The sequence below is a fragment of the Aquarana catesbeiana genome, linkage group LG09 (assembly GCF_042186555.1).
Source record: "Aquarana catesbeiana isolate 2022-GZ linkage group LG09, ASM4218655v1, whole genome shotgun sequence".
In the NCBI taxonomy this organism is placed as follows: Eukaryota; Metazoa; Chordata; class Amphibia; order Anura; family Ranidae; genus Aquarana; species Aquarana catesbeiana.
In genome coordinates this window covers 298,340,765-298,367,470 of record NC_133332.1, presented here as the reverse complement: position 1 = coordinate 298,367,470, position 26,706 = coordinate 298,340,765, and the positions used below count along the sequence as shown (strand labels likewise).

General features: G+C 45.5%; 1 protein-coding gene across 2 annotated transcripts in view; it reads left to right on the top strand.

The window, feature by feature from the left end:
* The window catches only part of ASS1 (argininosuccinate synthase 1), a 155,364-nt gene that overhangs the window by 114,015 nt on the left and 14,643 nt on the right, over positions 1 to 26,706 (top strand). For both annotated transcript variants that reach the window (XM_073600484.1, XM_073600483.1), the window contains one exon: positions 16,595 to 16,726. In XM_073600484.1, the coding sequence (XP_073456585.1) occupies positions 16,595 to 16,726 (132 nt within the window). The remainder of the gene's footprint in view (positions 1 to 16,594; positions 16,727 to 26,706) is intronic.

Sequence of the window (26,706 nt, the reverse complement as noted above, 5' to 3'; positions counted from 1 at the left end):
TATACCACAAGGATATGATTTAGTTGTTTCTGCATCGGCTTTATTAAATAAGGCTTAAATTCCCTCTATTCATGTTAGTTTGCTTATTCTTTATACAAGGCTAGTTGCTGCACCATGGCAGCAGAGGGGTTAACGCAAGCCACAGGTACCAACAGGGCAGGAGGGAAGAAGGCGCTCTCACAGGTGTGTGCGTGCCGCTAGTTTCACCAGCATTTGTGTGACAGCGTGTCTCATGGAGCTCGCTACCGCTCCCCTAACAATAGACCGTCTTCTAGGAACACAAGGGCAGCTGAAATTGCAATAGATTTGATGCATATTATGTCTTTTCACAACCTCATTATCAAATTATGGTTTTTGCACTGAAGGAGGGATAATTAAGTGAAGTAAATTAAATCTGTGGGAGGGAAGAAGTGCGGAATGCTCGGGCTTTTAATTTCGCCAAAAGAACAAAAGAAGGGTTTTTTTTTTTTTTTTCTTTCTGATTTAATTGTCCCTTTTCTTTTTGTCTTCGGTTTCTTTATCTTTTTAATGAACCCTGTATGGAAAAGACAAGAAATGGTGATTTCGTTTTAACGTGTTAGTTGGAAGTTTCTGAAAAGTTTTTTTTTTTTTTTTTTTTTTTTTTTTTTCCTTCTCTAATCAGTTAGGGAAGGATTCTGGGTAAGCCCCGTAATCTGGCCATACATGCAGCGTTTTTTCATAGGATGGATAATCCAATCCGAACAGACAGTAAATTCCTTCCATCCTTGCATTCATTTTCAAATAGAAAAAGGTAGTGGAAAAAGTAAATCAGAGTCTTAAAAAGTGATTGTTTAGGAACTGTTTGCGCAATACACCACATGATCAGTTTGAAAATGACCTGAACGCTTTTCTCATTGATAAGATCCCGTAAAATGAGTACCATAGAAATGCTAGTGAAAAATTATCGATCAATGACAGATTTGATCAGGGCATCAAGCGGTCGTCTCGTCAAAAGATTGGATTAATACACGTGGCCAATATTAACCACTTCAGCCTCGGAAGGATTTACCCACTTTCTGACCAGGCCATTTTTAGCGATACGCCACTGCGTCACTTTAACTGACAATCGCACGTCGTGCAAGGCTGTACCCAATCAAAATCCCTTTTTTCCCCACAAATAGAGCTTTCTTTTGGTGGTATTTGATCACCTCTGCGGTTTTTATCATATTTTTATATAAACAAAAAAAAACTATTTTGAAAAAAAATTTAAACCGTAAAAAAAAACGAATTTATTCATCAGTTTAGGCCAATTTGTATTCTGCTACAAATTTTTGGTCAAAAAAATCCCAATAAGCGTATATTGATTGGTTTGCGCAAAAGTTACCGCGTCTACAAAATAGGGGATAGATTTATGGCATTTTTATTATTTAATCTGTGATTTTTTTAGCAGGACTGCGACATTGCGGCGGACAGATCAGACACACATTTTTGACACTTTTTTGGGAACCAGACATTACAGTAATCAGTGCTAAAAATATGCATTGTTACTGTACTAATGACACTGGCAGGGAAGGGGTTAACATCAGGGGCGATCAAGGGGTTAACTGTGTTCCCTCACTGTGTGTTCTAACTGTATGGGGGAAGGGCTCACTGGGACAACACACAGATCCGTCTTCCTGCATAGCAGAAAGACAGGATCTGTGTGCTCTCCCCTGTCAGAACAGAGGTTTGCCTTGTTTACACAGGCCGATCCCCGTTCTGTCACTGTGCGGAAAGATCGCGGGTGGCCGGCAGACATTGAGTCCGGCGGACAGGCTGATTGGCTCCCCCCGCTGGCCAGTGGGATCTGCGCACCCCGTCCACAAATCGCAGTCTACGAGCCCGACGTACACATACTGCAATTTGCGCAGCCGAGCCAACCTGCTGCAGTATGACTGTGGCGGCTCAAGGCGATCAAGGCCATAGATAGATAATTTCCAGTAGAGTTTTCTGTATTCAGATTTCAGAATTGCAATAAAGCCTTGGATTGCGAGCATAATTCCTTTCCGGAAACATGCTTGTAATCCAAAGCACTTGTATATCAAAACGAATTTCCCCATAAGAAATAATGGAAACTCCGATGATTCGTTCCACAACCATTTATACATAAGTCCTTCAGTCTGTGGTCCATATAAAAAGATTATAGCAATGTGACTTTGAGGCAACTTCAGGGAATGCCTGGGTAATCTTCTTGTAATGTCAAGTCCAAATCACATTAAGTAAGATGAGGCTCCGACTTAGGGCTCATGCACACTGCAGCTCAAAAATAAAAAAATCTGCTTTTACAGGCATTTGAGCTTTGATTTTAGCTTGAAGAAGCTTGTACTATTTTTGTGCTCTTGTGCACGTTTTTATTGAGCTTCTTCAAGCTTTTTTGAGCTTCTTTGAGCATAAGCGTTTTTTTTTTTCACAAACCCTCCTTAAAAGCTATGGGCACAACTCCGATAGAAGTCGCCTTGAAGTAGTGCAGGAAACTTTTCTAAAGTCGGCGCGACTTCAGTAGTGCTAATTAAGACAGCTCTCATTGACTAAAATGGGACTTGACCCTACAGTACTGCAAGACCTCGCTCGTTTATCAAGTTAAAAATTTATTAAAAAAAAAAAATTTGCTCAGAAATGCTTTAAGAATGGTTTGAGGAACACAACGAGTTCAAGGTGTTGACTTGGCCTCCGGACTCTCCAGATCTCAGTCCAGTTGAGCAACTCTTGGATGTGCTGGCAAAACAAGTTCGATCCATAAAGAGCCCCACCTCAAAACTTACAGGACTTCAAAGATCTGCTCCCGATTATGACTAAGCGAACCTTGATTTGTGAAATGCGTTAATCTTGCCATGCCTGCATAGAGGTCTTATGATGTATCTTGATGGATTTTTATCTTCAATAAAGTAATTATCACTGCTTCATACCTGGGAGTGCGGTCAACCTTTCTTGAACCATTGGCTCTCAGCAATCATTCCCACCTTGAGCGGCACAGCTCTGTCTTTGTATCAGTTGACTGCTTGGTGCCAGATATCACAGCGTACCTTCAGAGGTCTAGTGGAGTCCATGCCTCTATCGGTCAGGGCTGTTTTGGCTGCAAAAGGAAGACCACCTCCATGGTCATAATATGGCTGATCAATATATTTAGAGGACCTGACCTTAAAAAAAAAAAAAAAAAAGGGTGGACCTTTCCCGGAAATATTTAAGTTATTAATGCATGGGAAGAAAAAAACACCTTATGTGATGGATCAATTAATATTAGTAATAAATATGTGTCTAAGGGCTCATTTACACTTGGGATCATCACTACTGCCCCTCTGAAAAGTGATCCGAGGTGGAATTGACAGATGGCTCGGAGGTGATATGTCCCCTCTTGGATGCCTGTTAAAGTCCCTGAAAGCCCACAGCACTGTGTTGTGTGGTGGTGGTGTGGCCCCTTAACTTATCTAATTGCTTTTGGTGCTGGTACTGCCTGTACAAAAAATAATAGTTGACCTGCCAGAAATCCAGTAAGCTTGTAGGCTCCAGTGCTCTCTGCAGTGTTATCTCAAATAGTTATGGGGGGGGTGTTCTGTAGTCCCAACACACTTCCTGTATTAAGGGCTCATGCACATGGATGTACTTGCCTGTACAGATTGGGGTGTACAACTACTCACCCCACTACAGGTGTAAACAAGCCCTTAGAAAACATTGAAGCCACTGGATCAGCATGACAGGCAGCAGCCTATGTATTCTCTGTATGCAGGTTCCCTTTAATGCACATACTACATGTCACGTTCCTCCATAGCTCCTCACCCTCCATGGAAGAACAAGGCAGGCCATGATAATAGAGATCTTCTAATGGCGGCTGTGTGGGAGATATCTGTCTCCCGTCTTCGCCATGGTTCTGTCGGCATATACAGCCTGCTGCTTTCTCACCGCAGACAGCTGTCACAGCATTGAAAATATAAAAATACGTCCCCCCCCCCTTTTCTCCGCAGACCGCTGTGAGCCTGAAAAGAAACTTATATATGGAAAAGAAAAAATGTTGACAAATAACACAGATATTATTTTTTCATGTTGTTGTGATAACTTAATCACTTTTCCCAGAATCCACTGCTGCCTCGCCTTGTTATACTATGCCACCCGTGTCAGGGAAATGTAAAGCAACGCCATAAATGATTCCCTGGGAGGCCAGGCAAAGAAAGGCTTCTTGGCAATAGCAGCCAGGCATCATTTATCGAAGTCAGGGAGAGAATTTCATTGGTTGGGGGAAAGAGGCATTTTACTACATCTCCCTGATCTCTGACATTGCATCCCCACAAAGTACATTGTGTAGGCAGCACCCCAACCAATGGAGGGAGTAGGGATAGGTGACAACAGGAAGGAAAATGTCTTACCATAGGACAGACAGCAATAAATCATTTCTTTAATACCTAGTGGGAAAGGGAAGAACCTTTATCTTTACTGGTGTGTTAGATTCTAGTGCTGTGAGACCAGATTTCAGAGCTTCCAGCACAAAATGTGTTACCCTGCTCTTAGGCCCCTTCACACTAGATAACTCTAACACTGTCCTTACCCTCAAACCTGACAGCGTCCTTACCTCCAACCCTGACACTGTCCTTACCCTCAACCCTGACACTGTCCTTACCACCAACCCTGACACTGTCCTTACCACCAACCCTGACACTGTCCTTACCTCCAACCCTGACACTGTCCTTACCTCCAACCCTGACACTGTCCTTACCTCCAACCCTGACACTGTCCTTACCTCCAACCCTGACACTGTCCTTCCCTCCAACCCTGACACTGTCCTTACCTCCAACCCTGACACTGTCCTTACCTCCACCCCTGACACTGTCCTTACCTCCACCCCTGACACTGTCCTTACCTCCACCCCTGACACTGTCCTTACCTCCAACCCTGACACTGTCCTTACCTCCAACCCTGACACTGTCCTTACCCTCAACCCTGACACTGTCCTTACCTCCAACCCTGACACTGTCCTTACCCTCAACCCTGACACTGTCCTTACCTCCAACCCTGACACTGTCCTTACCCTCAACCCTGACACTGTCCTTACCCTCAACCCTGACACTGTCCTTACCCTCAACCCTGACACTGTCCTTACCTCCAACCCTGACACTGTCCTTACCTCCAACCCTGACACTGTCCTTACCTCCAACCCTGACACTGTCCTTACCACCAACCCTGACACTGTCCTTACCTCCAACCCTGACACTGTCCTTACCTCCAACCCTGACACTGTCCTTACCTCCAACCCTGACACTGTCCTTACCTCCAACCCTGACACTGTCCTTACCTCCAACCCTGACACTGTCCTTACCTCCAACCCTGACACTGTCCTTACCTCCAACCCTGACACTGTCCTTGCCTCCAACCCTGACACTGTCCTTGCCTCCAACCCTGACACTGTCCTTGCCTCCAACCCTGACACTGTCCTTGCCTCCAACCCTGACACTGTCCTTACCTCCAACCCTGACACTGTCCTTACCTCCAACCCTGACACTGTCCTTACCTCCACCCCCGACACTGTCCTTACCTCCACCCCCGACACTGTCCTTACCTCCACCCCTGACACTGTCCTTACCTCCACCCCTGACACTGTCCTTACCTCCAACCCTGACACTGTCCTTACCTCCAACCCTGACACTGTCCTTACCTCCAACCCTGACACTGTCCTTACCTCCAACCCTGACACTGTCCTTACCCTCAACCCTGACACTGTCCTTACCTCCAACCCTGACACTGTCCTTACCCTCAACCCTGACACTGTCCTTACCCTCAACCCTGACACTGTCCTTACCCTCAACCCTGACACTGTCCTTACCTCCAACCCTGACACTGTCCTTACCTCCAACCCTGACACTGTCCTTACCTCCAACCCTGACACTGTCCTTACCTCCAACCCTGACACTGTCCTTACCTCCAACCCTGACACTGTCCTTACCTCCAACCCTGACACTGTCCTTACCTCCAACCCTGACACTGTCCTTACCTCCAACCCTGACACTGTCCTTACCTCCAACCCTGACACTGTCCTTACCTCCAACCCTGACACTGTCCTTACCTCCAACCCTGACACTGTCCTTACCTCCAACCCTGACACTGTCCTTACCTCCAACCCTGACACTGTCCTTACCTCCAACCCTGACACTGTCCTTACCTCCAACCCTGACACTGTCCTTACCTCCAACCCTGACACTGTCCTTACCTCCAACCCTGACACTGTCCTTACCTCCAACCCTGACACTGTCCTTCCCTCCAGCCCTGACACTGTCCTTCCCTCCAGCCCTGACACTGTCCTTCCCTCCAACCCTGACACTGTCCTTCCCTCCAACCCTGACACTGTCCTTCCCTCCAACCCTGACACTGTCCTTCCCTCCAACCCTGACACTGTCCTTCCCTGCAACCCTGACACTGTCCTTCCCTGCAACCCTGACACTGTCCTTCCCTGCAACCCTGACACTGTCCTTCCCTGCAACCCTGACACTGTCCTTCCCTGCAACCCTGACACTGTCCTTCCCTGCAACCCTGACACTGTCCTTCCCTGCAACACTGACAAACCCTGACACTGTCCTTCCCTGCAAATGGACACAAGTTTGTGTACATCTGGCTGCCCAAAGAGCAATGATGAGTCTGCCCCATCAACTGTACAAATGTGAACACTTACTGAATGGGCAGGGATGTAAAAAAACTGACATCCGTTCAGCTCCAATTCAGCAGGGGACCCCTGCTAAATGGAGCAGAGCTGCACTGTGTGAAAGGGCCCGAACACTGTCCCTCCTTGTAATCCTAAAAATAACCCTTCCTTTAACCTTAACACTATTCCTCCCACTAACACCAACACTCCTCATTCCTGTAAGACAAAGGCACGGTACACATAGAGGTTTTTTGTTCAACCGGCAGATTAAATGTAAAAAATACTGACAGATCCACACAAGCAATATGGATCCAGGGACCTCCCCTGCCCCATTATTTTATTCTGACAGCGAGAACCCCCCCGCCCCAACACTTTAGAATTCAGGTATTGAATGCCAGTTTTACAGCATGACCATTTGACGGAAGGCGGTTGTTAGACCGCTCCTGTTGAACGGAGAGGAGTACACATGTACCAAAAGTCGACCTATTTCTGATGAACTAGCCAACTTTTGGTACATGCGTACTCGGATTTACTGTCCTTGTGACCCCTGCACTAAACTTAACCTCAACAGTAATCTTCACACTAACCCTCCATGTAACCTTCACATTAACCCTCACAGTACTTTCCCTGTAACACTAATCCTCCTGTCATTCCTCTCTGTGTAACCCTAACCTTCCGTGTAACTTTTAAACTAACCCCTTCTGTAAACCTAAATCTTCCTACAGCCCCCACACCAACCCTCCCTGTAACCTTCCCCGGAACCTTCCCCCAAAAAATGTGAACACAATTGGGTTGATTTACTAAAAGTGAAGTTTTAGCAAATCAACCCCTATGTGTTATTCACTATATTACCAAAAGTATTGGGACACCTGCCTTTATACACGCATGAACTGTAATGGCACCCCAGCCTTAGTCCGTAGGGTTCAATATTGTGTTGGCCCACCCTTTGCAGCTATAACAGCTTCAACTCTTCTGGGAAGGCTGTCCACAAGGTTTAGGAGTGTGTCTATGGGAATGTTGGACCATTCTTCCAGAAGCCCATTTGTGAGGTCAGGCACTGATGTTGGATGAGAAGACCTGGCTCGCAGTCTCCACTTTAGTTCATCCCAAATGTGTTCTATCGGGTTGAGGTCAGGACTCTGTGCAGGCCAGTCAAGTTCCTCCACCCCAAACTCGCTCATCCATGTCTTTATGGACCTTGCTTTGTGCACTGGTCCAAATCATTTGGTGGAGGGGGGATTATGGTGTGGGGTTGTTTTTCAGGGGTGGGGCTTGGCCCTTTAGTTCCAGTGAAGGGAACTCTTAAGGCATCAGCATACCAGGATGTTTTGGACAATTTCATGCTCCCAACTTTGTGGGAACAGTTTGGGGATGACCTCTTCCTGTTCCAACATGACTGCACACCAGTGCACAAAGCAAGGTCCATAAAGACATGGATGAGCGAGTTTGGGGTGGAGGAACTTGACTGGCCTGCACAGAGTCCTGACCTCAACCCGATAGAACACCTTTGGGATCAATTAGAGCGGAGGCTGCAAGCCAGGCCTTCTCATTCACATCAGTGCCTGATCTCACAAATGTGCTTCTGGATGAATGGTCAAACATTCCCATAGACATGCTACTAAACCATGTGGACAGCCTTCCCAGAAGAGTTGAAGCTGTTATAGCTGCAAAGGGTGGGCCAACTCAATATTTAACCCTACGGACTAAGACAGGGATGACATTAACCTCTTCCCGACTGCCTCACGCACATATACTGCAGCAGAATGGCACGTACAGGCAGATTAACGTACCTGTACGTTGCCCTTTAAGAGGCGGCTTGCTGGCGCGCCGGGAGCTCCGTGACCGTAATCGGGAGCGGTGATCAGTGTCATCTCACACATAGCCCCCCCCCCCCACACACAAAGTTAGAATCACTCCCTAGGACACACTTAACCCCTACAGCGCCACCTAGTGGTTAACCCCTTCACTGCCTGTCACATTTACACAGTAATCAATGCATTTTTAATCGCACTGATCGCTGTATAAATGTGAATGGTCCCAAAATCGTGCCCAAAATTGTCCGACGTGTCCGCCATAATGTCGCAGTCACGATAAAAATCGCTGATCACCACCATTACTAGTAAAAAAAAAATGCCATAAAACTATCCCTATTTTGTAGATGCTATAACTTTTGTGCAAACCAATCAATAAACGTTTATTGCGATTTTTTTTTTATTTTTTTTTTTTTTTACCAAAAATATGTAGAACAATACGTATCGGCCTAAACTGAGGAAAAAAATGTTTTTTTTTTTTATATATTTTTTGAGGATATTTATTATAGCAAAAAGTAAAAAATAATGCGTCTTTTTCAAAATTGTCGCTATTTTTTTGTTTATAGCGCAAAAAATAAAAACTACAGAGGTGATCAAATCCCACCAAAAGAAAGCTCCATTTGTAGGAAAAAAGGACATCAATTTAGTTTGGGAGCCACGTCGCACGACCGCGCAATTGTCAGCTAAAGCGACGCAGTGCTGAATCGCAAAAAGTGCTCTGGTATTTGGCCAGCAAAATGGTCCGGGGCTTAAGTGGTGAAAGTTCACGTGTGTGTGTGTGTTTTTAAAGGCAGGTGTCCCAATACTTTTGGTAATATAGTTTATATGTCAAAAGAAAAACCTCATTGTAAAAAATACATAATGTGAAATGAATTTCCATTGGATGGTAATGTAAGCACGGTTGTAAATATAACACGTAACCCCCCATGTAACTGCTATGGGGGCCGAGCTGTTTGACCACACAATGATTTATTCAAGTATTGATGGCTTTAAGCAAACATACTTAAATCAATTTAAAATTGATTTATCTTTGGAACCCTCTCTATACAACTGTTTAAAAAAAATCTGTATTTTGTATCACTAAATGGCTTTTGTTGTAATGCTTCGACAGACAGAGGGAGGGAGGGGCCCCGTATAGCATTTGTTCTGGGGCCCCATCACGCCTTAGGTTTGAGCGATTGTTGCTTCCTATGTTCCTATGCCTTCCTGCGGCCTGTTAATGTCTGGACATGGATCGTGTATACGGGACGGGAGTAGACGAGGTCTGTTTTCCTGGACGTTTATCAGAACGTTGGACTTGGGCAGAGTCTATTGAGAGTAAATTTGTAGACACACTAAAATAGGAAGGTTTTAACCTCCTCACCCCAGTCGCCAGTTTTGCGGCTGACTTGGCAGGAAATCTCTTGTGACAACAACAATCTTTAATACGCTTTCAAGATGTCACCTGGGTCAGCGGCAAATAGAATTCTCCGCTGGAGAGTAAAGAGTTGTGAAATGAACGGACATCTTGCTGTCGCTGAGTAGTTCTGCTAAGATACGGACGCAGGAAAATTGGGCCTGGATATGGACCTGAGATGGGATAGGGACAGTGCTTGTCAGCAGAGGTGTACAGAATATGGACCTGAGATGGGATAGGGACAGTGCTTGTCAGCAGAGGTGTACAGAATATGGACCTGAGATGGGATGGGGACAGTGCTTGTCAGCAGAGGTGTACAGAATATGGACCTGAGATGGGATGGGGACAGTGCTTTCAGTAGAGGTGTACAGAATATGGACCTGAGATGGGATGGGGACAGTGCTTTCAGTAGAGGTGTACAGAATATGGACCTGAGATGGGATGGGGACAGTGCTTGTCAGCAGAGGTGTACAGGATATGGACCTGAGATGGGATGGGGACAGTGCTTGTCAGCAGAGGTGTACAGGATATGGACCTGAGATGGGATGGGGACAGTGCTTGTCAGCAGAGGTGTACAGGATATGGACCTGAGATGGGATGGGGACAGTGCTTGTCAGCAGAGGTGTACAGGATATGGACCTGAGATGGGATGGGGACAGTGCTTGTCAGCAGAGGTGTACAGGATATGGACCTGAGATGGGATGGGGACAGTGCTTGTCAGCAGAGGTGTACAGGATATGGACCTGAGATGGGATGAGGACAGTGCTTGTCAGCAGAGGTGTACAGGATATGGACCTGAGATGGGATGGGGACAGTGCTTTCAGCAGAGGTGTACAGGATATGGACCTGAGATGGGATGGGGACAGTGCTTGTCAGCAGAGGTGTACAGGATATGGACCTGAGATGGGATGGGGACAGTGCTTTCAGCAGAGGTGTACAGGATATGGACCTGAGATGGGATGGGGACAGTGCTTTCAGCAGAGGTGTACAGGATATGGATCTGAGATGGGATGGGGACAGTGCTTGTCAGCAGAGGTGTACAGGATATGGACCTGAGATGGGATGGGGACAGTGCTTGTCAGCAGAGGTGTACAGAATATGGACCTGAGATGGGATAGGGACAGTGCTTGTCAGCAGAGGTGTACAGAATATGGACCTGAGATGGGATGGGGACAGTGCTTGTCAGCAGAGGTGTACAGGATATGGACCTGAGATGGGATGGGGACAGTGCTTGTCAGCAGAGGTGTACAGGATATGGACCTGAGATGGGATGGGGACAGTGCTTGTCAGCAGAGGTGTACAGGATATGGACCTGAGATGGGATGGGGACAGTGCTTTCAGCAGAGGTGTACAGGATATGGACCTGAGATGGGATGGGGACAGTGCTTGTCAGCAGAGGTGTACAGGATATGGACCTGAGATGGGATGGGGACAGTGCTTGTCAGCAGAGGTGTACAGGATATGGACCTGAGATGGGATGAGGACAGTGCTTGTCAGCAGAGGTGTACAGGATATGGACCTGAGATGGGATGGGGACAGTGCTTTCAGCAGAGGTGTACAGGATATGGACCTGAGATGGGATGGGGACAGTGCTTGTCAGCAGAGGTGTACAGGATATGGACCTGAGATGGGATGGGGACAGTGCTTTCAGCAGAGGTGTACAGGATATGGACCTGAGATGGGATGGGGACAGTGCTTGTCAGCAGAGGTGTACAGAATATGGACCTGAGATGGGATAGGGACAGTGCTTGTCAGCAGAGGTGTACAGAATATGGACCTGAGATGGGATGGGGACAGTGCTTGTCAGCAGAGGTGTACAGGATATGGACCTGAGATGGGATGGGGACAGTGCTTGTCAGCAGAGGTGTACAGGATATGGACCTGAGATGGGATGGGGACAGTGCTTGTCAGCAGAGGTGTACAGGATATGGACCTGAGATGGGATGGGGACAGTGCTTTCAGCAGAGGTGTACAGGATATGGACCTGAGATGGGATGGGGACAGTGCTTGTCAGCAGAGGTGTACAGAATATGGACCTGAGATGGGATAGGGACAGTGCTTGTCAGCAGAGGTGTACAGAATATGGACCTGAGATGGGATGGGGACAGTGCTTGTCAGCAGAGGTGTACAGGATATGGACCTGAGATGGGATGGGGACAGTGCTTGTCAGCAGAGGTGTACAGGATATGGACCTGAGATGGGATGGGGACAGTGCTTGTCAGCAGAGGTGTACAGGATATGGACCTGAGATGGGATGGGGACAGTGCTTTCAGCAGAGGTGTACAGGATATGGACCTGAGATGGGATGGGGACAGTGCTTGTCAGCAGAGGTGTACAGGATATGGACCTGAGATGGGATGGGGACAGTGCTTGTCAGCAGAGGTGTACAGGATATGGACCTGAGATGGGATGGGGACAGTGCTTGTCAGCAGAGGTGTACAGGATATGGACCTGAGATGGGATGAGGACAGTGCTTGTCAGCAGAGGTGTACAGGATATGGACCTGAGATGGGATGGGGACAGTGCTTTCAGCAGAGGTGTACAGGATATGGACCTGAGATGGGATGGGGACAGTGCTTGTCAGCAGAGGTGTACAGGATATGGACCTGAGATGGGATGGGGACAGTGCTTTCAGCAGAGGTGTACAGGATATGGATCTGAGATGGGATGGGGACAGTGCTTTCAGTAGAGGTGTACAGAATATGGACCTGAGATGGGATGGGGACAGTGCTTGTCAGCAGAGGTGTACAGGATATGGACCTGAGATGGGATGAGGACAGTGCTTGTCAGCAGAGGTGTACAGGATATGGACCTGAGATGGGATGGGGACAGTGCTTTCAGCAGAGGTGTACAGGATATGGATCTGAGATGGGATGGGGACAGTGCTTTCAGCAGAGGTGTACAGGATATGGATCTGAGATGGGATGGGGACAGTGCTTTCAGCAGAGGTATACAGGATATGGATCTGAGATGGGATGGGGACAGTGCTTGTCAGCAGAGGTGTACAGGAGCTGTCAATGCTTACTAAGGCTGGCCATACATTATACAATTTTCTTGTAGATTTACCAAAATCATATAATAACCATATAATAATATGAGGTCAAACCTAAACACTTTCAATGTGTATGTAATCAGGCAGGCCCCTTCACTACATAGTTGAAGGTAAATCTAAAGGAAATTAATAAGAAAATTGTATAATGTATGCCCAGCACTAGAGCTGAATTCCAGGCAAAAAAGCTAGATGCGTAGTTTGATTACATATACGAGAGCTGCTTTATTTGACAAAAGGATTTGTATTTCTGTTCATCCAGCCCTGAGATTAACAAAGCTCTGCCATACAGCACAGTCCTGGCAGGGAAAGGGACCTGATCTTTCTCTGATCCTTCTTTGTTTAAAGTGACACTAAAGGTTCGGGTTTTTTTTTTTTTTTTTTTTTTTTAAATAACAAACATATCATACTTCCCTCCACTGTGGAGCTCGTTTTGCACAGAGTGGCCCCGAACACCGTCTTCTGGGGTCCCTCGGCAGCTCTCGCGGCTCCTCCCCACATCAGATAACCTCTGCCAGTCTTTCGGTAATCAAATACCACATCATTTGAGATTTGACTTGTGCTATAGTCGAAACACTCGATTTTCCAGTTACTAGCCAGGGTCTGTTTGGCGGCTGTGAAAATAAAGCCTGTCAGTTTAAACTGGTTATCAGTGTCCCATTTGTTCTCTTTCTTTGCTTTAATTTTTAATGTTTGGTTTTCTTTATAGCTCTGCCTTTTTATTCTTGATACGTTAGATACCTTAGTACATTCCATCAGACAATTTTTGACCAACTTTCCGCCAACAAATGTTGGATGGCAGGCTAGTAAATTTTCGTATCGTCTGTACACAAGTCCGTCACAAAAAAGTCCAAAAGTACAAACACGCATGCTCGGAATCAATGCTCGTCAAACACGACATTAACAGAAGGTGCCCAAAGGGTGGTGTTCAAGAGCTGAAATTCCACGTAGTACATCACTACGTTCGTGTTTGTTGGCTGACAGTTGTGTGCCGTTTGTATGCAAGACAAGTTCATGGCACACACCCTTCAGACAAAAGTCTGGCGCTTTGTCTGCCAACAATCCGATCGTGTGTACGAGGCTTTAGAGTTTTTATGCCATTAATTAGCCATGATATGATGCTGCTGAGTTTGAGGAACATTCAATATTCAAGAGATACTTGGAGTGGTTGCAATCAAAGCTGCATTTGAAAGTTCATCACCTGCACCAAATGCTGATATGACAGTGCATATTTTTAGCTCTGATCACTGTATTGGTGTCACTGGTCCCCAAAAAGGTGTCAAAAGTGTCAGATAGTGTCTGATTTGTCTGTCGCAATATCGCAGTCCCACTATAAGTCACTGATCGCCGCCATGACTAGTAAAAAATATCCCATAGTTTGTAGACACCTATGGGGTTGATATTCTAAAGGCAAATAGACTGTGCAGTTTGCAAAGTGCAGTTACACTCTGCAGGAGCTGTTGCTCCAGAGTTTAGTAAATGAGCAGAAGCTCTGCTGACTTCCATCATCCAATCAAAGCAAGCAAAAATGCTGTTTTTTACATTTTCCTTGCATGTGATGGGGTATTCTTTGCAAAGGGAAGCTTTACATCATTTACTAAGCTCTGGAGCAACTGCACATTCTATTTGCCTTTAGTAAATCAACCCCTATAACTTTTTGCGCAAACCAATCAATATACACTTAATGGGATTTTTTTTTTGACCAAAAACATGTAGCAGAAAACATATTTGCCTAAATTTATGAAGAAATTAGATTTTTTAACAACTTAAATGTCCGCCCGCCATATAGCAAAATGACGTTGGCAAAGTGGTTGACAGGATATCAAGCCGCTGCGCCCCCCAGGGGGGTCTGACACACCACAACTGCGATCTAGGTAAAGAGTCTCTGACAGAGACTCTTTTCCACATGATCAGCCGTGTCCAATCACAAGCTGATCACGATGTAAACAGGAAGAGCCGTTGATTGATTGGCTTTTCCTCATTAGCGTCTGACAGATGGAAGTAGAGGAGAGCCGATCGGCTGCTCTTGTGACAGGGGGGTCTGTGCTGATTTTTTTATCAGCACAGCCCCCCCTCGGATACCCACCCAGGACCACCAGGATGACACCAGGGATGACCACCACACTGGACCCCCAGGTATGCCACCCTAGACCACCAGGGAAATGCCAATTAGTGCCCAGGCAGATGCCAATCGGTGCCATTGAAAAATGCCTGCCAGTACCAGTGATGCCTATCAGTGAAAGCCAGTGCCAGCCATCAGTGCGCCTTTCAGTGCCGTCGATCAGTGCCACCCATAAGTACCCATCAGTGCAGCCTTTCAGTGCCCATCAGTGCCACCTATGAGTGCCCATCAGTGCCGCCTATCAGTGCCCATCGTTGGTGCCATCTCATTGGTACCACCTCATCGGTGCTGCCTTATCAGTGCAGCTTATCAGTGCCAATCAGGTAAGGAGAAAACGTACTTATTTACAAAATTTTATAACAAAAACAAAGAAAAACTATTTTTTTTTTTTTCAAAATTTTCGGTCTTTTTTTATTCGTTTAGCAAAAAATAAAAACCGCAGATCAAATGCCACCAAAAGAAAGCTCTATTTGTGGGAAAAAAAGTTTTATTTGGGTGCAGTGTCGCACAACCGCGCAATTGTCTGTTAAAGTCATGCAGTGCCGTATAGCAAAAAATGGCCTTGTCAGGAAGGGGGGGGGGGGTAAACCTTCTGGAGCTGAAGTGGTTAAAGAAAAGCTGTCAAGTAGCCACTGCTGGTCTGTCTGGAAGATGTTAGTTGACTGCACTCTGACTTTATCTGAGCATGCTTGTTTGGTGCCAGTGAGCCAAAGACAACCAGTCAACTAGCATTTTCAAAAAGGAGTTCGGCACCCTCCCCATTAACTCCATGACAAGTTTCCTTTAAACTAAACACATTTCAGTGGTTGGAAGAGGCATCCACATCTGCTGTATCAAATCTCTTTTCTGGCTCCAGTTTCCAGCCATCGTTGGCTTGGCATACCGCGTCAAGCAAGTTGAGGGTGGGGGGCTTTTTGTGTCCAACATAGTTTTTCTGACAGCCAGAGAATAAACCTGTCACCTCGGCAGGCTCCTTTCCAAGTGCATGGACACTTATCTAAATGAGCAGCGATCCTTAGGAGAGATCTGTCTAAGCTTTGTTGCCTGTTCTATAGCTCTCAGTCACAACGTGAGCCTCCAAGGCTTCCAATCACTCCTGTTTTAAATAGTATTATTTCCGAAAAGCGCTTATGCTTGGGCGAAAGTGAGAGTGAAGTAGGGGGATTGCAAGGGAGGGGAGGCATGGAGGGGGTACAAAGAGAACTGTTATTTAAGGCCCTTCTTCCCTATGCCTCCTCTCCTGCTCTTGGGCTTTAATTACAGCCTTCCTGCGGGAGTCCAGTGGGCTCGAGACGGTGAAGCGATCAGTTCGTGAAACCTGTCATTTCAGCCTCTTCAAAAAAGGGGAATCTACACATTTTCACCACAAGGTGCGAAGTGGTCTGTCTTTGCCCCCAGCAGGGGAGTAATGACACATAACACTTTGCGGCAAGCTGAGAGTGAATGAAGTCGGACTGCAGTTCTGCTGTCACAGGGCTCATTAATAGTGTCATTTGACAGCAATTTCGGCTTCATGTATCCTTCTCTAATTCTCTCTCTTTTTTTTTTTTTCTCTCTCCTCCCTCCCCATCCCTGAAAAAAAAAAAATGTCTAGGTATCTACGAGACGCCGGCTGGAACCATACTGTATCAGGCTCACTTAGACATTGAGACGTTTACCATGGACCGAGAGGTGCGCAAAATAAAACAGCAGCTGTCGCTGAGGTTTTCCGAGCAAGTCTACAATGGTACGTGACAACCCCGGCTTCTGAAATGTATCTGTTATATCAAGGATAATGTGTGCTAAAGGAGAACTCCAACCTGAATGAGAGAAGCACAGACATTTTAAGGTGAACCCTAGCTAAACAAGTGCATGTAAAATCCCCAAATCTACGTTTCTGGTAGCATGCTTCACTCTATACAGTATTCCCAAACAAATCATTTTCTGTGAAGCTGTTGCAGTTTAAAACCTGGAGATCCTGCCAGTAACAGCACTTCCTGTGGCAGGCTGACAACACTAAGCTGCTGTCCCACAATTGGCGGTAATGTTGTCAGCCTGCTGCATGCTCCTTCGGTTTGGCCATTGGGATGGATGCCTGTTGGATGTGCACATTCCTCCTGCAGGCCTAACTGAACTGTATACAGCGGGGCATGATGCCAAAGCATCAAGCAAGCATATATCTGAAACCAGTTTTCTGCTGTTGAGAGTAAAGTAATACATGTACACTTGTGACACACCCAATCCTACAGTTTTATATGGCAGTACTGTATATGACTGGCGACAACATTTAATCAAATAGAAAAGGGTCGACATCCATGTGTTCAATGTTTAATAAATGTTCTTTGTTGCAAACCCACTGTGGACAAAAAGAATCCAATACACAAAAAGATGTTGACGTGTTTCTGCCCTTACAGGCCTTAGTCATAGCCTAAGACTAAGGCCAACCATAGACAGAGCAATTTTCTTTCCTGCAACCATGGGTCGCAGGAAAGAAAGTCGCTTGATTCCCCCATCAACACGGACCGTGTTGACAAGGGAAATCCCTCCCGTGGAGCCATTGTGGGGGGGCGGGACAGGGGAAGCTGTTCCCGCCAGGAGAACACACTGTTTATTGCTAGCAGCCATAACAGCCACTAGCAATTATTGCATGTAAAATCCAGCAAGTTGGTTGTTCACCAGTTGGTCGATCGATCTACTTGGGTACATTAAGGGGTACATTAAACCTGCACATACATGATTCAAATCTCATCTGGATCCTGCTGAACCAACCAAGATTTGAACAGTCTATGGCTGGCTTAAGGCCTGTAAGGGCATAAACACATCAGTATCTTTTTGTGTATTGGATCCTTATTGTCCCCAATGGGTTTGCAATAAAGAAGATTTACAAACAAGCATTGAACACCTGGGTGCCGACCTTTTCTTATTTGGATGACCGTTTCAGCAGCGTGTCCAGCTGTGGTCTTGGCACAGGTGAAGCAATCCCTATACTGTATATAGAGTCCATGGATTGTAGCAGCACACTTCTATATGACAGATTTCTATATAGAGTCCATGGATTGTGCAGCAGCACACTTCTATATGACAAACACGAAACACGACAACATTTATTATAGCCTTCAGTATTGCACACTCTTTGCTGCAGGGGTTCATGCTGGGACTTGTAGTTCTTCACCTTTGCGGGGGGGAATCACATTCTTAAATCTCAGGGGCTCGTGTTAGGACTTGTCCTCCACTAGTTGGGGGTGGTGGTGGTGGTGGGGGGGTTGTCATGTCCTCAGCTCTGAGGGGTTCATGCTGGGACTTGTGGTCTGTCACTTTTGGGAGATATGACCCTCCCAAAAGTGAAAGACTACAAGTCCTAGCATGAACCCCTCAGAGGGTGTGTCACCCACCCCCACCCCCAACTAATGGAGGACAACAAGTCCCAATAAGCATACATTGACTGGTTTGCGCAAAAGTTATAGCATCTACAAACTATGGGATATTTTTATTTATTTATTTTTACTAGTAGTGGAAGCGATCAGCGACTTATATTGGGACTCGTTGCCATAGAAACATTTGTAAAGGGGAGGAGTTGGTAAGATGACGACGCCCATGTGGGGCGCCAGAAATATTTCTGCACTCAGGCGTTTGTGACCCTAGGATGGGCCCTGCAGCCTTCCCTTTTTTTGGAACAGTGAGGGCCCTAGGGCCTTTCACACGGTGATCTGTTCAGATCCATCGGTCAGTTTTTCAGGATCTAAACGGAAGATTAGTGTAAGTCTATTGGCAAGTGGATGTAAGCCCTCGTTCACACTGAACACGCCTTTGAAATTGTGCGAGTTCATCTGAATTCACATGATTTCAAAGCTGCATTTCAGTCGGACTTCGGAGGCAACTTGAAAGACACCTGTGCAGAATCATGCACAGATGTCTATTGAAATCGCCCCCGAAGTCGCCAAAAGTAGTGCAGGAACTACTTTTGGAAATTGGCGCGGTGTTGCACTGATTGGGACGCTCCTATTGCTGGTATTCTCTCAGATTACCGCTACCCATCAGATCGTGTAACAGAAGTGACGCTCTGACCAAAAAATACTTACTGCGCATGCGCTATGCGTTCCAACATGCGTTCCACGGCACTATGCATTCCAAACGCTTCATGATCTGACAGGTAGCAATAGTCTGACAGAACACCCATGCGGACACCTTACTACACCCAGTTACGTCTTGAATTTTAGAGTAATTTTAGCAATAAAGTGAGCGTATATAAATATAGTATATTGATATCTGTGATGCTGTTTGGATGTTTAATTTTGAAAGCATGAAAGTTTAGCGCTGAGCAGTGCGGGGTGTACCAACATGGCCTCCGCCACCTTCCTACTGCTGGCGTCCAGTTTCTTTAAAAGCTGGCTGCATTACTTTTCTTCTTTTTTTCCCTTTATTTTCACCTGGTGATCCCACCAGTAAGTCTGTCATTTTTCAACTTCCTTGAACAGACCAAGCTGTAAAGGAAAAGTAGAGGGTTGAGACAAACCATTTACCACTGACAGGGGTACTTACATTGATCAGCTTTTATTTGTTTATGTAAAATCTTTATCCCAAAAGGAAAAAAAAAAACTGTTTATGTAACTTCTGATAAAGTGTTAGCTGGAGTTCAGCTTTAATCTGTTAGTCAAGTCCATCTAAATCTGATAATCTAACACAACCCTCCTCCCCAGACTGACATTGCAGCTTGAATCTGATTGGGCACAGTGGATTTGTATTATACCAATCAGTTTTTTCTTGGTCTGTTACAAAACCCCCTTTTATACAGTAACAAGCGGTCTTCTAGATAAATCCATTCTAGCCCCAGGGAACGAGGGTTCTGTCGGCGTCTAAGGGACAGATGTGCTTTGGTATTTGGTTCCCAGGAGACAAGTGTCAGTCCTTTCTTCCTGCAGCGACTAATGTTACCTTTGGAGAATGCTATAGAAGGTGAGCTCACCTGAGCAGGCTCTCAGCCCACAGCAACCCATATGGGCCCTGATTCCTGACCCTGATAAAGTGTAAGGTCACAACGCAGCCTGGCGTCTTTAATCTAGAGGCCACAGGGGAAGAGAACGAGGACATAAGAGCGGAGTTATTGTAATCGGTTTACAGATATCCAGGAACCGCAGAGTTAATAACATTCAGTGATAGATTTCCAGTTTGCTGTGACTATAATCAAGCTGTCATTAAATCCCCAACCATACAAGTTCATTGAAGAATGAAAGGGGAACTTCGGCTAATACCAAGTTTTTTGTTTTTTTGTAACAATTAAAGTGCCAAGACTGTTTAGGGTGCCTATAGACATTAAAGGGCCAGTTCACTCAAAAGTGATATTTTATTTATGGATGGAGCCTGGTGAGTTGAGACAACCCAACTTCTTGTATGTCTTAAATACTCCAACAGGAAGATCCAGGGCTGCCATTAGAAATCATGGGGCCATGTACAGTCTACTTGATCCCCCCAGTGTCTCCCCATATATTTTGAACTCCTATCCCCAGTCAATGTGGTGTTTGGCCAGGCACAATTCAACTAGTGAGGCGCTTGGGTGTGTTTGGACTAGAATCCGACCCTACGCGTGTGAGCCAGCCAGGAAACTGTCACCTATACATCCCATTCAGTTTAAAATAGAAATGAAAGGCAAAGGCAAAACGTGTGTGTGTGTGTGTGTGTGTGTGTGTGTGTGTGTGTGTGTGTGTGTGTGTGTGTGTGTGTGTGTGTGTGTGTGTGTGTGTGTATATATGTGTATATATATATATATATATATATATATATAAATTTTTTTTTTTTTTTCTCTTTATTTAAAAGTGATCACATAGCCTCTGTTCTCAGCTGCATAAGGAACTCAGAGAGCTGGGGAGAAGAAACATCAGCACACTGGTCTTCCCAGTGACTGTCTGTGCAGGGAAGGGGGGTTGTCAGCACAAGTCTATTCATTGGAAAGAGCAGGCTGAGTTCTCAAAACATCCAGAAAACTGATCACGTTCTACTCTCATGCCTAGTGTTGTCCGTTTTATTTTATAGGAAAGCAGAGGGCAGGCAGGAACACCAGGCATTTCACACAAAGGAAGCAGGCGCATATTAGGAATATAAAATGTAGAGGGTAACATATTCATTAATGTTATATGGAGCAATGAGATCCCTGGCTGCACCTTTAAAAAGAATGAAAAAAAATAAGCCATGATCCCTTTCCATGATTAGAACTTTTACTTTGCCATAATTCAGCTCCACAGACACAGACCCACTCTGGAATGACACAATTCCAGTCCTGGAACCAGTTTGTACAGGGTAGCCCATTCACAGCAAAAACTAGAGCTCTTGCAGTGGTGCAAAGTTGAGTCCCCAGCAACTTGCTTCAGTATTAAACCTAGTACACATGGGCCGAATGTCAGGTGGCATTGAACGGTTCAATAAAAACCGTCTGACATTCAGCCCGTGTGTACTGAAGTCGGTCCGACAGAAACCAGCCATTGGCCGGCTTCTGCCGAAGGGGCATCACTGAAAAAGGTCTTCCGTCTGGCTCCCAATCAGCACTCTCAGCCATTGGCAACTGGCGTGTTCTCACGCTGTGCCCCTGTCAGAACACAAGAATTGAAGATCGCTGTACTAATGTTGGATAGTTAGTACAACTGTTCCTCCTGAGCGTTTTTTTTTTTCGTTCAGCCCTGCTGGGTTGAACGAAAGAAGACTACTAGTGTGTGCTAGGCTTTAGTGTCTCCTCCCCCCCCCCCCCCTTTGGGCTGGGCCCTTCTCCATCCATACACTCACATTGACACCTGCAAGAGGCCCATGCCACAGGGAGCTGCCCCATAATGACATTACCCACCACAACACATCAGTACGGAGAGTGCTGTTTAGTGCTGCAAAGGGGATCAGTGAAATCCCCTGCCGGACCCCCTCTGTTGACCCAATGGGTCCCAGGACTGGAATGGGAGGATTGCCTGTACCCCTGTTTCTTCTTAGGTGTGTACTGAGGAGCGCCTTGTAAAGTTCATGTCAATTGAAAGACTTTTTGATACTTTTAGTGGTTAAGAGTATCAAATGCATCCAATGCATTTTGGATTTGGGGGGGGGGGGGGGGGAGCCTTTCTCTCCTTCAGGGCTTGAGCATTCAATGTCAATGAAAACACAGCGGGATGCACTAGGGCAGTGGTCATCAACCCTGTCCTCAGGGCCCACTAACAGGCCAGGTTTTACGTATTACCTTGGGGAGATGCAGACTAGAATACTGCAATCCCTGAGCAGCAAATGATATCACCTGTGATGTATTTCAGTTATCTTGCAAACCTGGCCTGTTGGTGGGCCCTGAGGACAGGGTTGATGACCACTGTACTAGGGGACCTAGCTAGATGATGAAGACTACCATCTTCTGATAGCACTAATTGCAGCCAGCTGAGTGTACCCCTGTATTGAGGAGATCTCCCTATAACAATTCCAGACACTGTTCCTGTCCACCTAGGATTTTTAAATGTTACTACCATAAAAGAAAGTTAAAAAATTACAACAGGGAAAAAAGGAGCCTCTCGTAATGGCCACAGCAGACCCAGGAACACTAGGCATATATCTCACCAATATAAAAAGCTGCCAGGATTTAGCTTTCTGGCATCTACTAAATGTGTTCATTTTTGTGGCCGTTTTGGGTGGAATTTAATGCTTTAGCCTGTTGATTTGTTAATGTCACAGCGAGCACTGGACATGCATGTTGGTACTTAATGATGTTCTCATCATACCGCTGTCACCTACCTATCTCAGAGAAAAACTTTAGCAAAAGGCCAGGAAATATTCACCCTGACCAGTCCAGGTCAGGGGTTATCAGGGAAAACTTTCCTACATTTTTAAAATGTCTGTAGGCACATTTGGGGTGGGGGGGGGGAGACCAGCAGCATTAACTGAAGCACAGTGATTTATACAGGCAGTAATGGCATATTCTGTATCACTAGAAGAATTTCCTTTAAAATTAAGATTAGCAAACCAGAGAGTTACTTTTTTTTTTTCAGGCCCCATCACACATACTTACAACCCTCTATAGCAACCAGCCTTTTTTAAAAAATATTTTAGAACAGAAAACAAATAGTAGGTAAATGAAAATTAGCTGTAATCTGAATGGCTGCCATGGTCATCACAGACCCTTTTCTTTACAGTGTTGAAGAAAAGCCTTACATACTGTATCTTGACCCTCTGCCACCAATCCAGGTCCAAAGCTGGTTGCACACATTACCATCTGGTTGTACAATCTATGACTGAGTGGTTCCAACGCTAATAACGTACAATCAAAATGTAAGATTGTAAGTTGTATGACCAGCTCCACAATCTCCTAAAGCCCATTGAAAAAAAATTCTGCTAGATACATTTGATTTTATGGAGCCCATGTACAGGTGCATCTCATAAAATTAGAATATCATAAAAAAGTTAATTTATTTCAGTAATTTAATTAAAAAAGTGAAACTCATATATTTTATATAGATGTGTTACACACAGAGTGATATATTTCAAGCATCTTTCTTTTAATTTTGATGATTATGAATCACAGCTAGTAAAAACCCAAAATTCAGTATCTCAGAAAATTAGAATATTACATAAGACCAATAAAAAAAGGATTTTTAATACAGAAATGTTGGCTTACTAAAAATATGTCCACGTACAGTATAGTATAGCATCCACTGTCGGGGCTCCTTTTGAATTAATCACTTCATCAATGTGGCATGGAGGCGATCAGCCTGTGGCACTGCTGAGGTGTTATGGAAGCCCAGGCTTCTTTGATAGTGGCTTTCAGCACATCTGCATTGTTGGGTCTGGTGTCTCTCATCTTCCTCTTGACAATACCCCACAGGTTGACTATGGGGTTTAGATCAGGCGAGTTTGCTGGCCAATCAAGCACAGCGATACCATGATCATTAGGCCCCTTTCACACTGGGGCAGAGATGGCGTCGGCGGTAAAGCGCCTCTATTGTTAGCGGCGCTTTACCGTCGGTATTTGGCCAATAGTGGGGCAGTTTTACCCCCCCGCTAGCGGCCGAGAAAGAGTTAAAAACCGCACTGCCCCATTGATTTCAATGGGCAGGAGCAGTGAAGGAACGGTGTATACACCGCTCCTTCACCGCTCCGAAGATACTGCTAGCAGGACTTTTTTCCCCATCGTGCCAGCGCACCGCTCCAGTGTGAAAGCCCTCGGGGCTTTCACACTGGAGAGACAGCAGCGGCTGTTTTGGGTCGGTTTGCAGGCGCTATTATTAACGCAATAGCGCCTGCAAACAGCCCCAGTGTGAAAGGGGCCTTAAACCAGGTATTGGTACTTTTGGCAGTGTGGGTAGGTGCCAAGTCTTGCTGGAAAATGAAATCAACATCTCCATGAAGCTGGTCAGCAGAGGGAAGCATGAAGTGCTCTAGAATTTCTTGGTGCTCTGACTTTGGACTTGATAAAACACAGTGGACCAACACCAGCAGATGACATGGCTCCCTAAATCATCACTGACTGTGGAAACTTCACACTGGATCTCATGCAACTTGGGTTCTGTGCTTCTCCACTCTTCCTCCAAACCCTGGGACCTTGATTTCCAAATGAAATGCAAAATTTTCCACAAACTCGCCTGTCCTAAACCCCATAGAGAATCTGTGGGGTATTATCAAGAGGATGATGAGAGACACCAGACCCAACAATGCAGATGAGCTGAAAGTCACTATCACAGAAACCTGAGCTTCCATAACACCTCAGCGGTGCCACAGGCTGATCACCTCCATGCCACGCCACCTTGATGCAGTGATTCATGCAAAAGGAGCCCCGACCAATTATTGAGTGCATGCTGTACTGTACATGGACATACTTTTCAGTAAGCCAATATTGCTGTATTAAAAATTCTTTTTCATTTTGGTCTTATGTAATATTCTACTTTTCAGAGATATTGAATTTTGGGTTTTCACTAGCTGTAAGCCATAATCATCAAAATTTAAAAGAAAGAAATACTTAAAATACATCACTCTGTGTGTAACGCATCTATATAAAATATGAGTTTCACTTTTTGAATTGAATTACTGAAATAAAATTACCTTTTTGATGATATTCTAATTTTATAAGATGTAGCTATCTGTTCAGGTGTCTGTTTTATTGATTACAGAGCTGCATTGATGTGTGTCTTTTATATTTGCCTAAAACTCAGCTTTAATGCCCAATTTATAGAAATCTACAATAAAAGCTCTTTCTTGTAGTGGGGGTTGTGCCCACACTGCAAGGGTTAAGTGCTCGTCTTTGTCTAGGGCAGAAGCCTCCAAACTGCAGAATCTGGCCCTTTGCTTGCCTTTATCTGGGCACTATTTCTTCCACGGATACCACTGATTGGACACCTTTCCTTCCACTGACACCAGAGATGGGGAACTCATTTCCTCACTCACACCAATGATGACAAGCACTAAGTCTTCTGATACGAATGAGGGGGCACTATTCCTCCTACTGACACCAAAGATGAGGCACTAAGTCTTCTGATACGAATGAGGGGGCACTATTCCTCCTACTGACACCAATGAGGGGGCACTATTCCTCCTACTGACACCAATGATGGGGCGCTATTCCTCCTACTGACACCAAAGATGAGGCACTAATTCTACTGACACGAATGAGGGGGCACTATTCCTCCTACTGACACCAATGAGGGGGCATTATTCCTCCTACTGACACCAATGAGGGGGCACTATTCCTCCTACTGACACCAATGAGGGGGCACTATTCCTCCTACTGACACCAATGATGAGGCACTAATTCTACTGATACGAATGAGGGGGCACTATTCCTCCTACTAACACCAATGAGGGGGCACTATTCCTCCTACTGACAGCAATGATGAGGCACTATTCCGCCCACTGACACCAATGATGTAATTGGCTTTAACACCGATCGACCACAAAGCCTTTGGGATTGTTTACTCCCTACAATGCCAGGGAATAGTCTACTCCCACTTGCCACAGTCCCCCTTGTTTTGAAAGCTTGGAGACCCCTGGTCTAGGGGATGGGATAGGTTTACTTACCTGATTCTCTGCTACCCTGGCAGAAGGAGCTCCCCTACGTGCCAGCAGTGGACTGTGCCTCCTTGTGTCTCGTGCAGGACTATGGACCCTGCATTAGTCTTGATGACGTCAGAGTACCTTAGAGTATAGAGGAGAAGAGGCTGCAGGGATCAGTCCAGCAGCATGGAGGATCAGGGAAGTAAAACTGCTTTAACCAGTGGTCCTAAACAAAAACAAGCAATTAACCTTTGCAGTGTGGGTGCAGCCCAACTGCAAGGGACAACTTTTACTTTTCCAAGAGTTCAGCTTTACCTTTAAGCGATAAATACATGAGCTTCCACTGCTGACCTCCTTATGAAAATGACCGTCACAAAATGCTTCATTGTGTAGATTAGAAGATCTGACTTCACTTGTTGAATGCTTATTCCAGGTCAAACCGCCTATAATTAGATAATGGTACTGAAGCTAGAGACAGCCAGGCAGCTAGCATTTCAGAAGGACATCTGCAATGGTAGCCTGTGTATTTCTCTTGGGATAGGTTTCTTTTAATCTGATTGGTGGTTGAGGGTGCCATAAACCATCCTTATTTAGCGCAGGTTGCACAGTGTTTATCCTCCTCTTCAGTCAGGCACAAACAGATCAGCTTATAGAGTGATTTAGCAGTCATACACCGACGCATTCAGACTGTTTCATGTTTATGTTGTCACCTTCCAAAAACGTAAAGGGAAA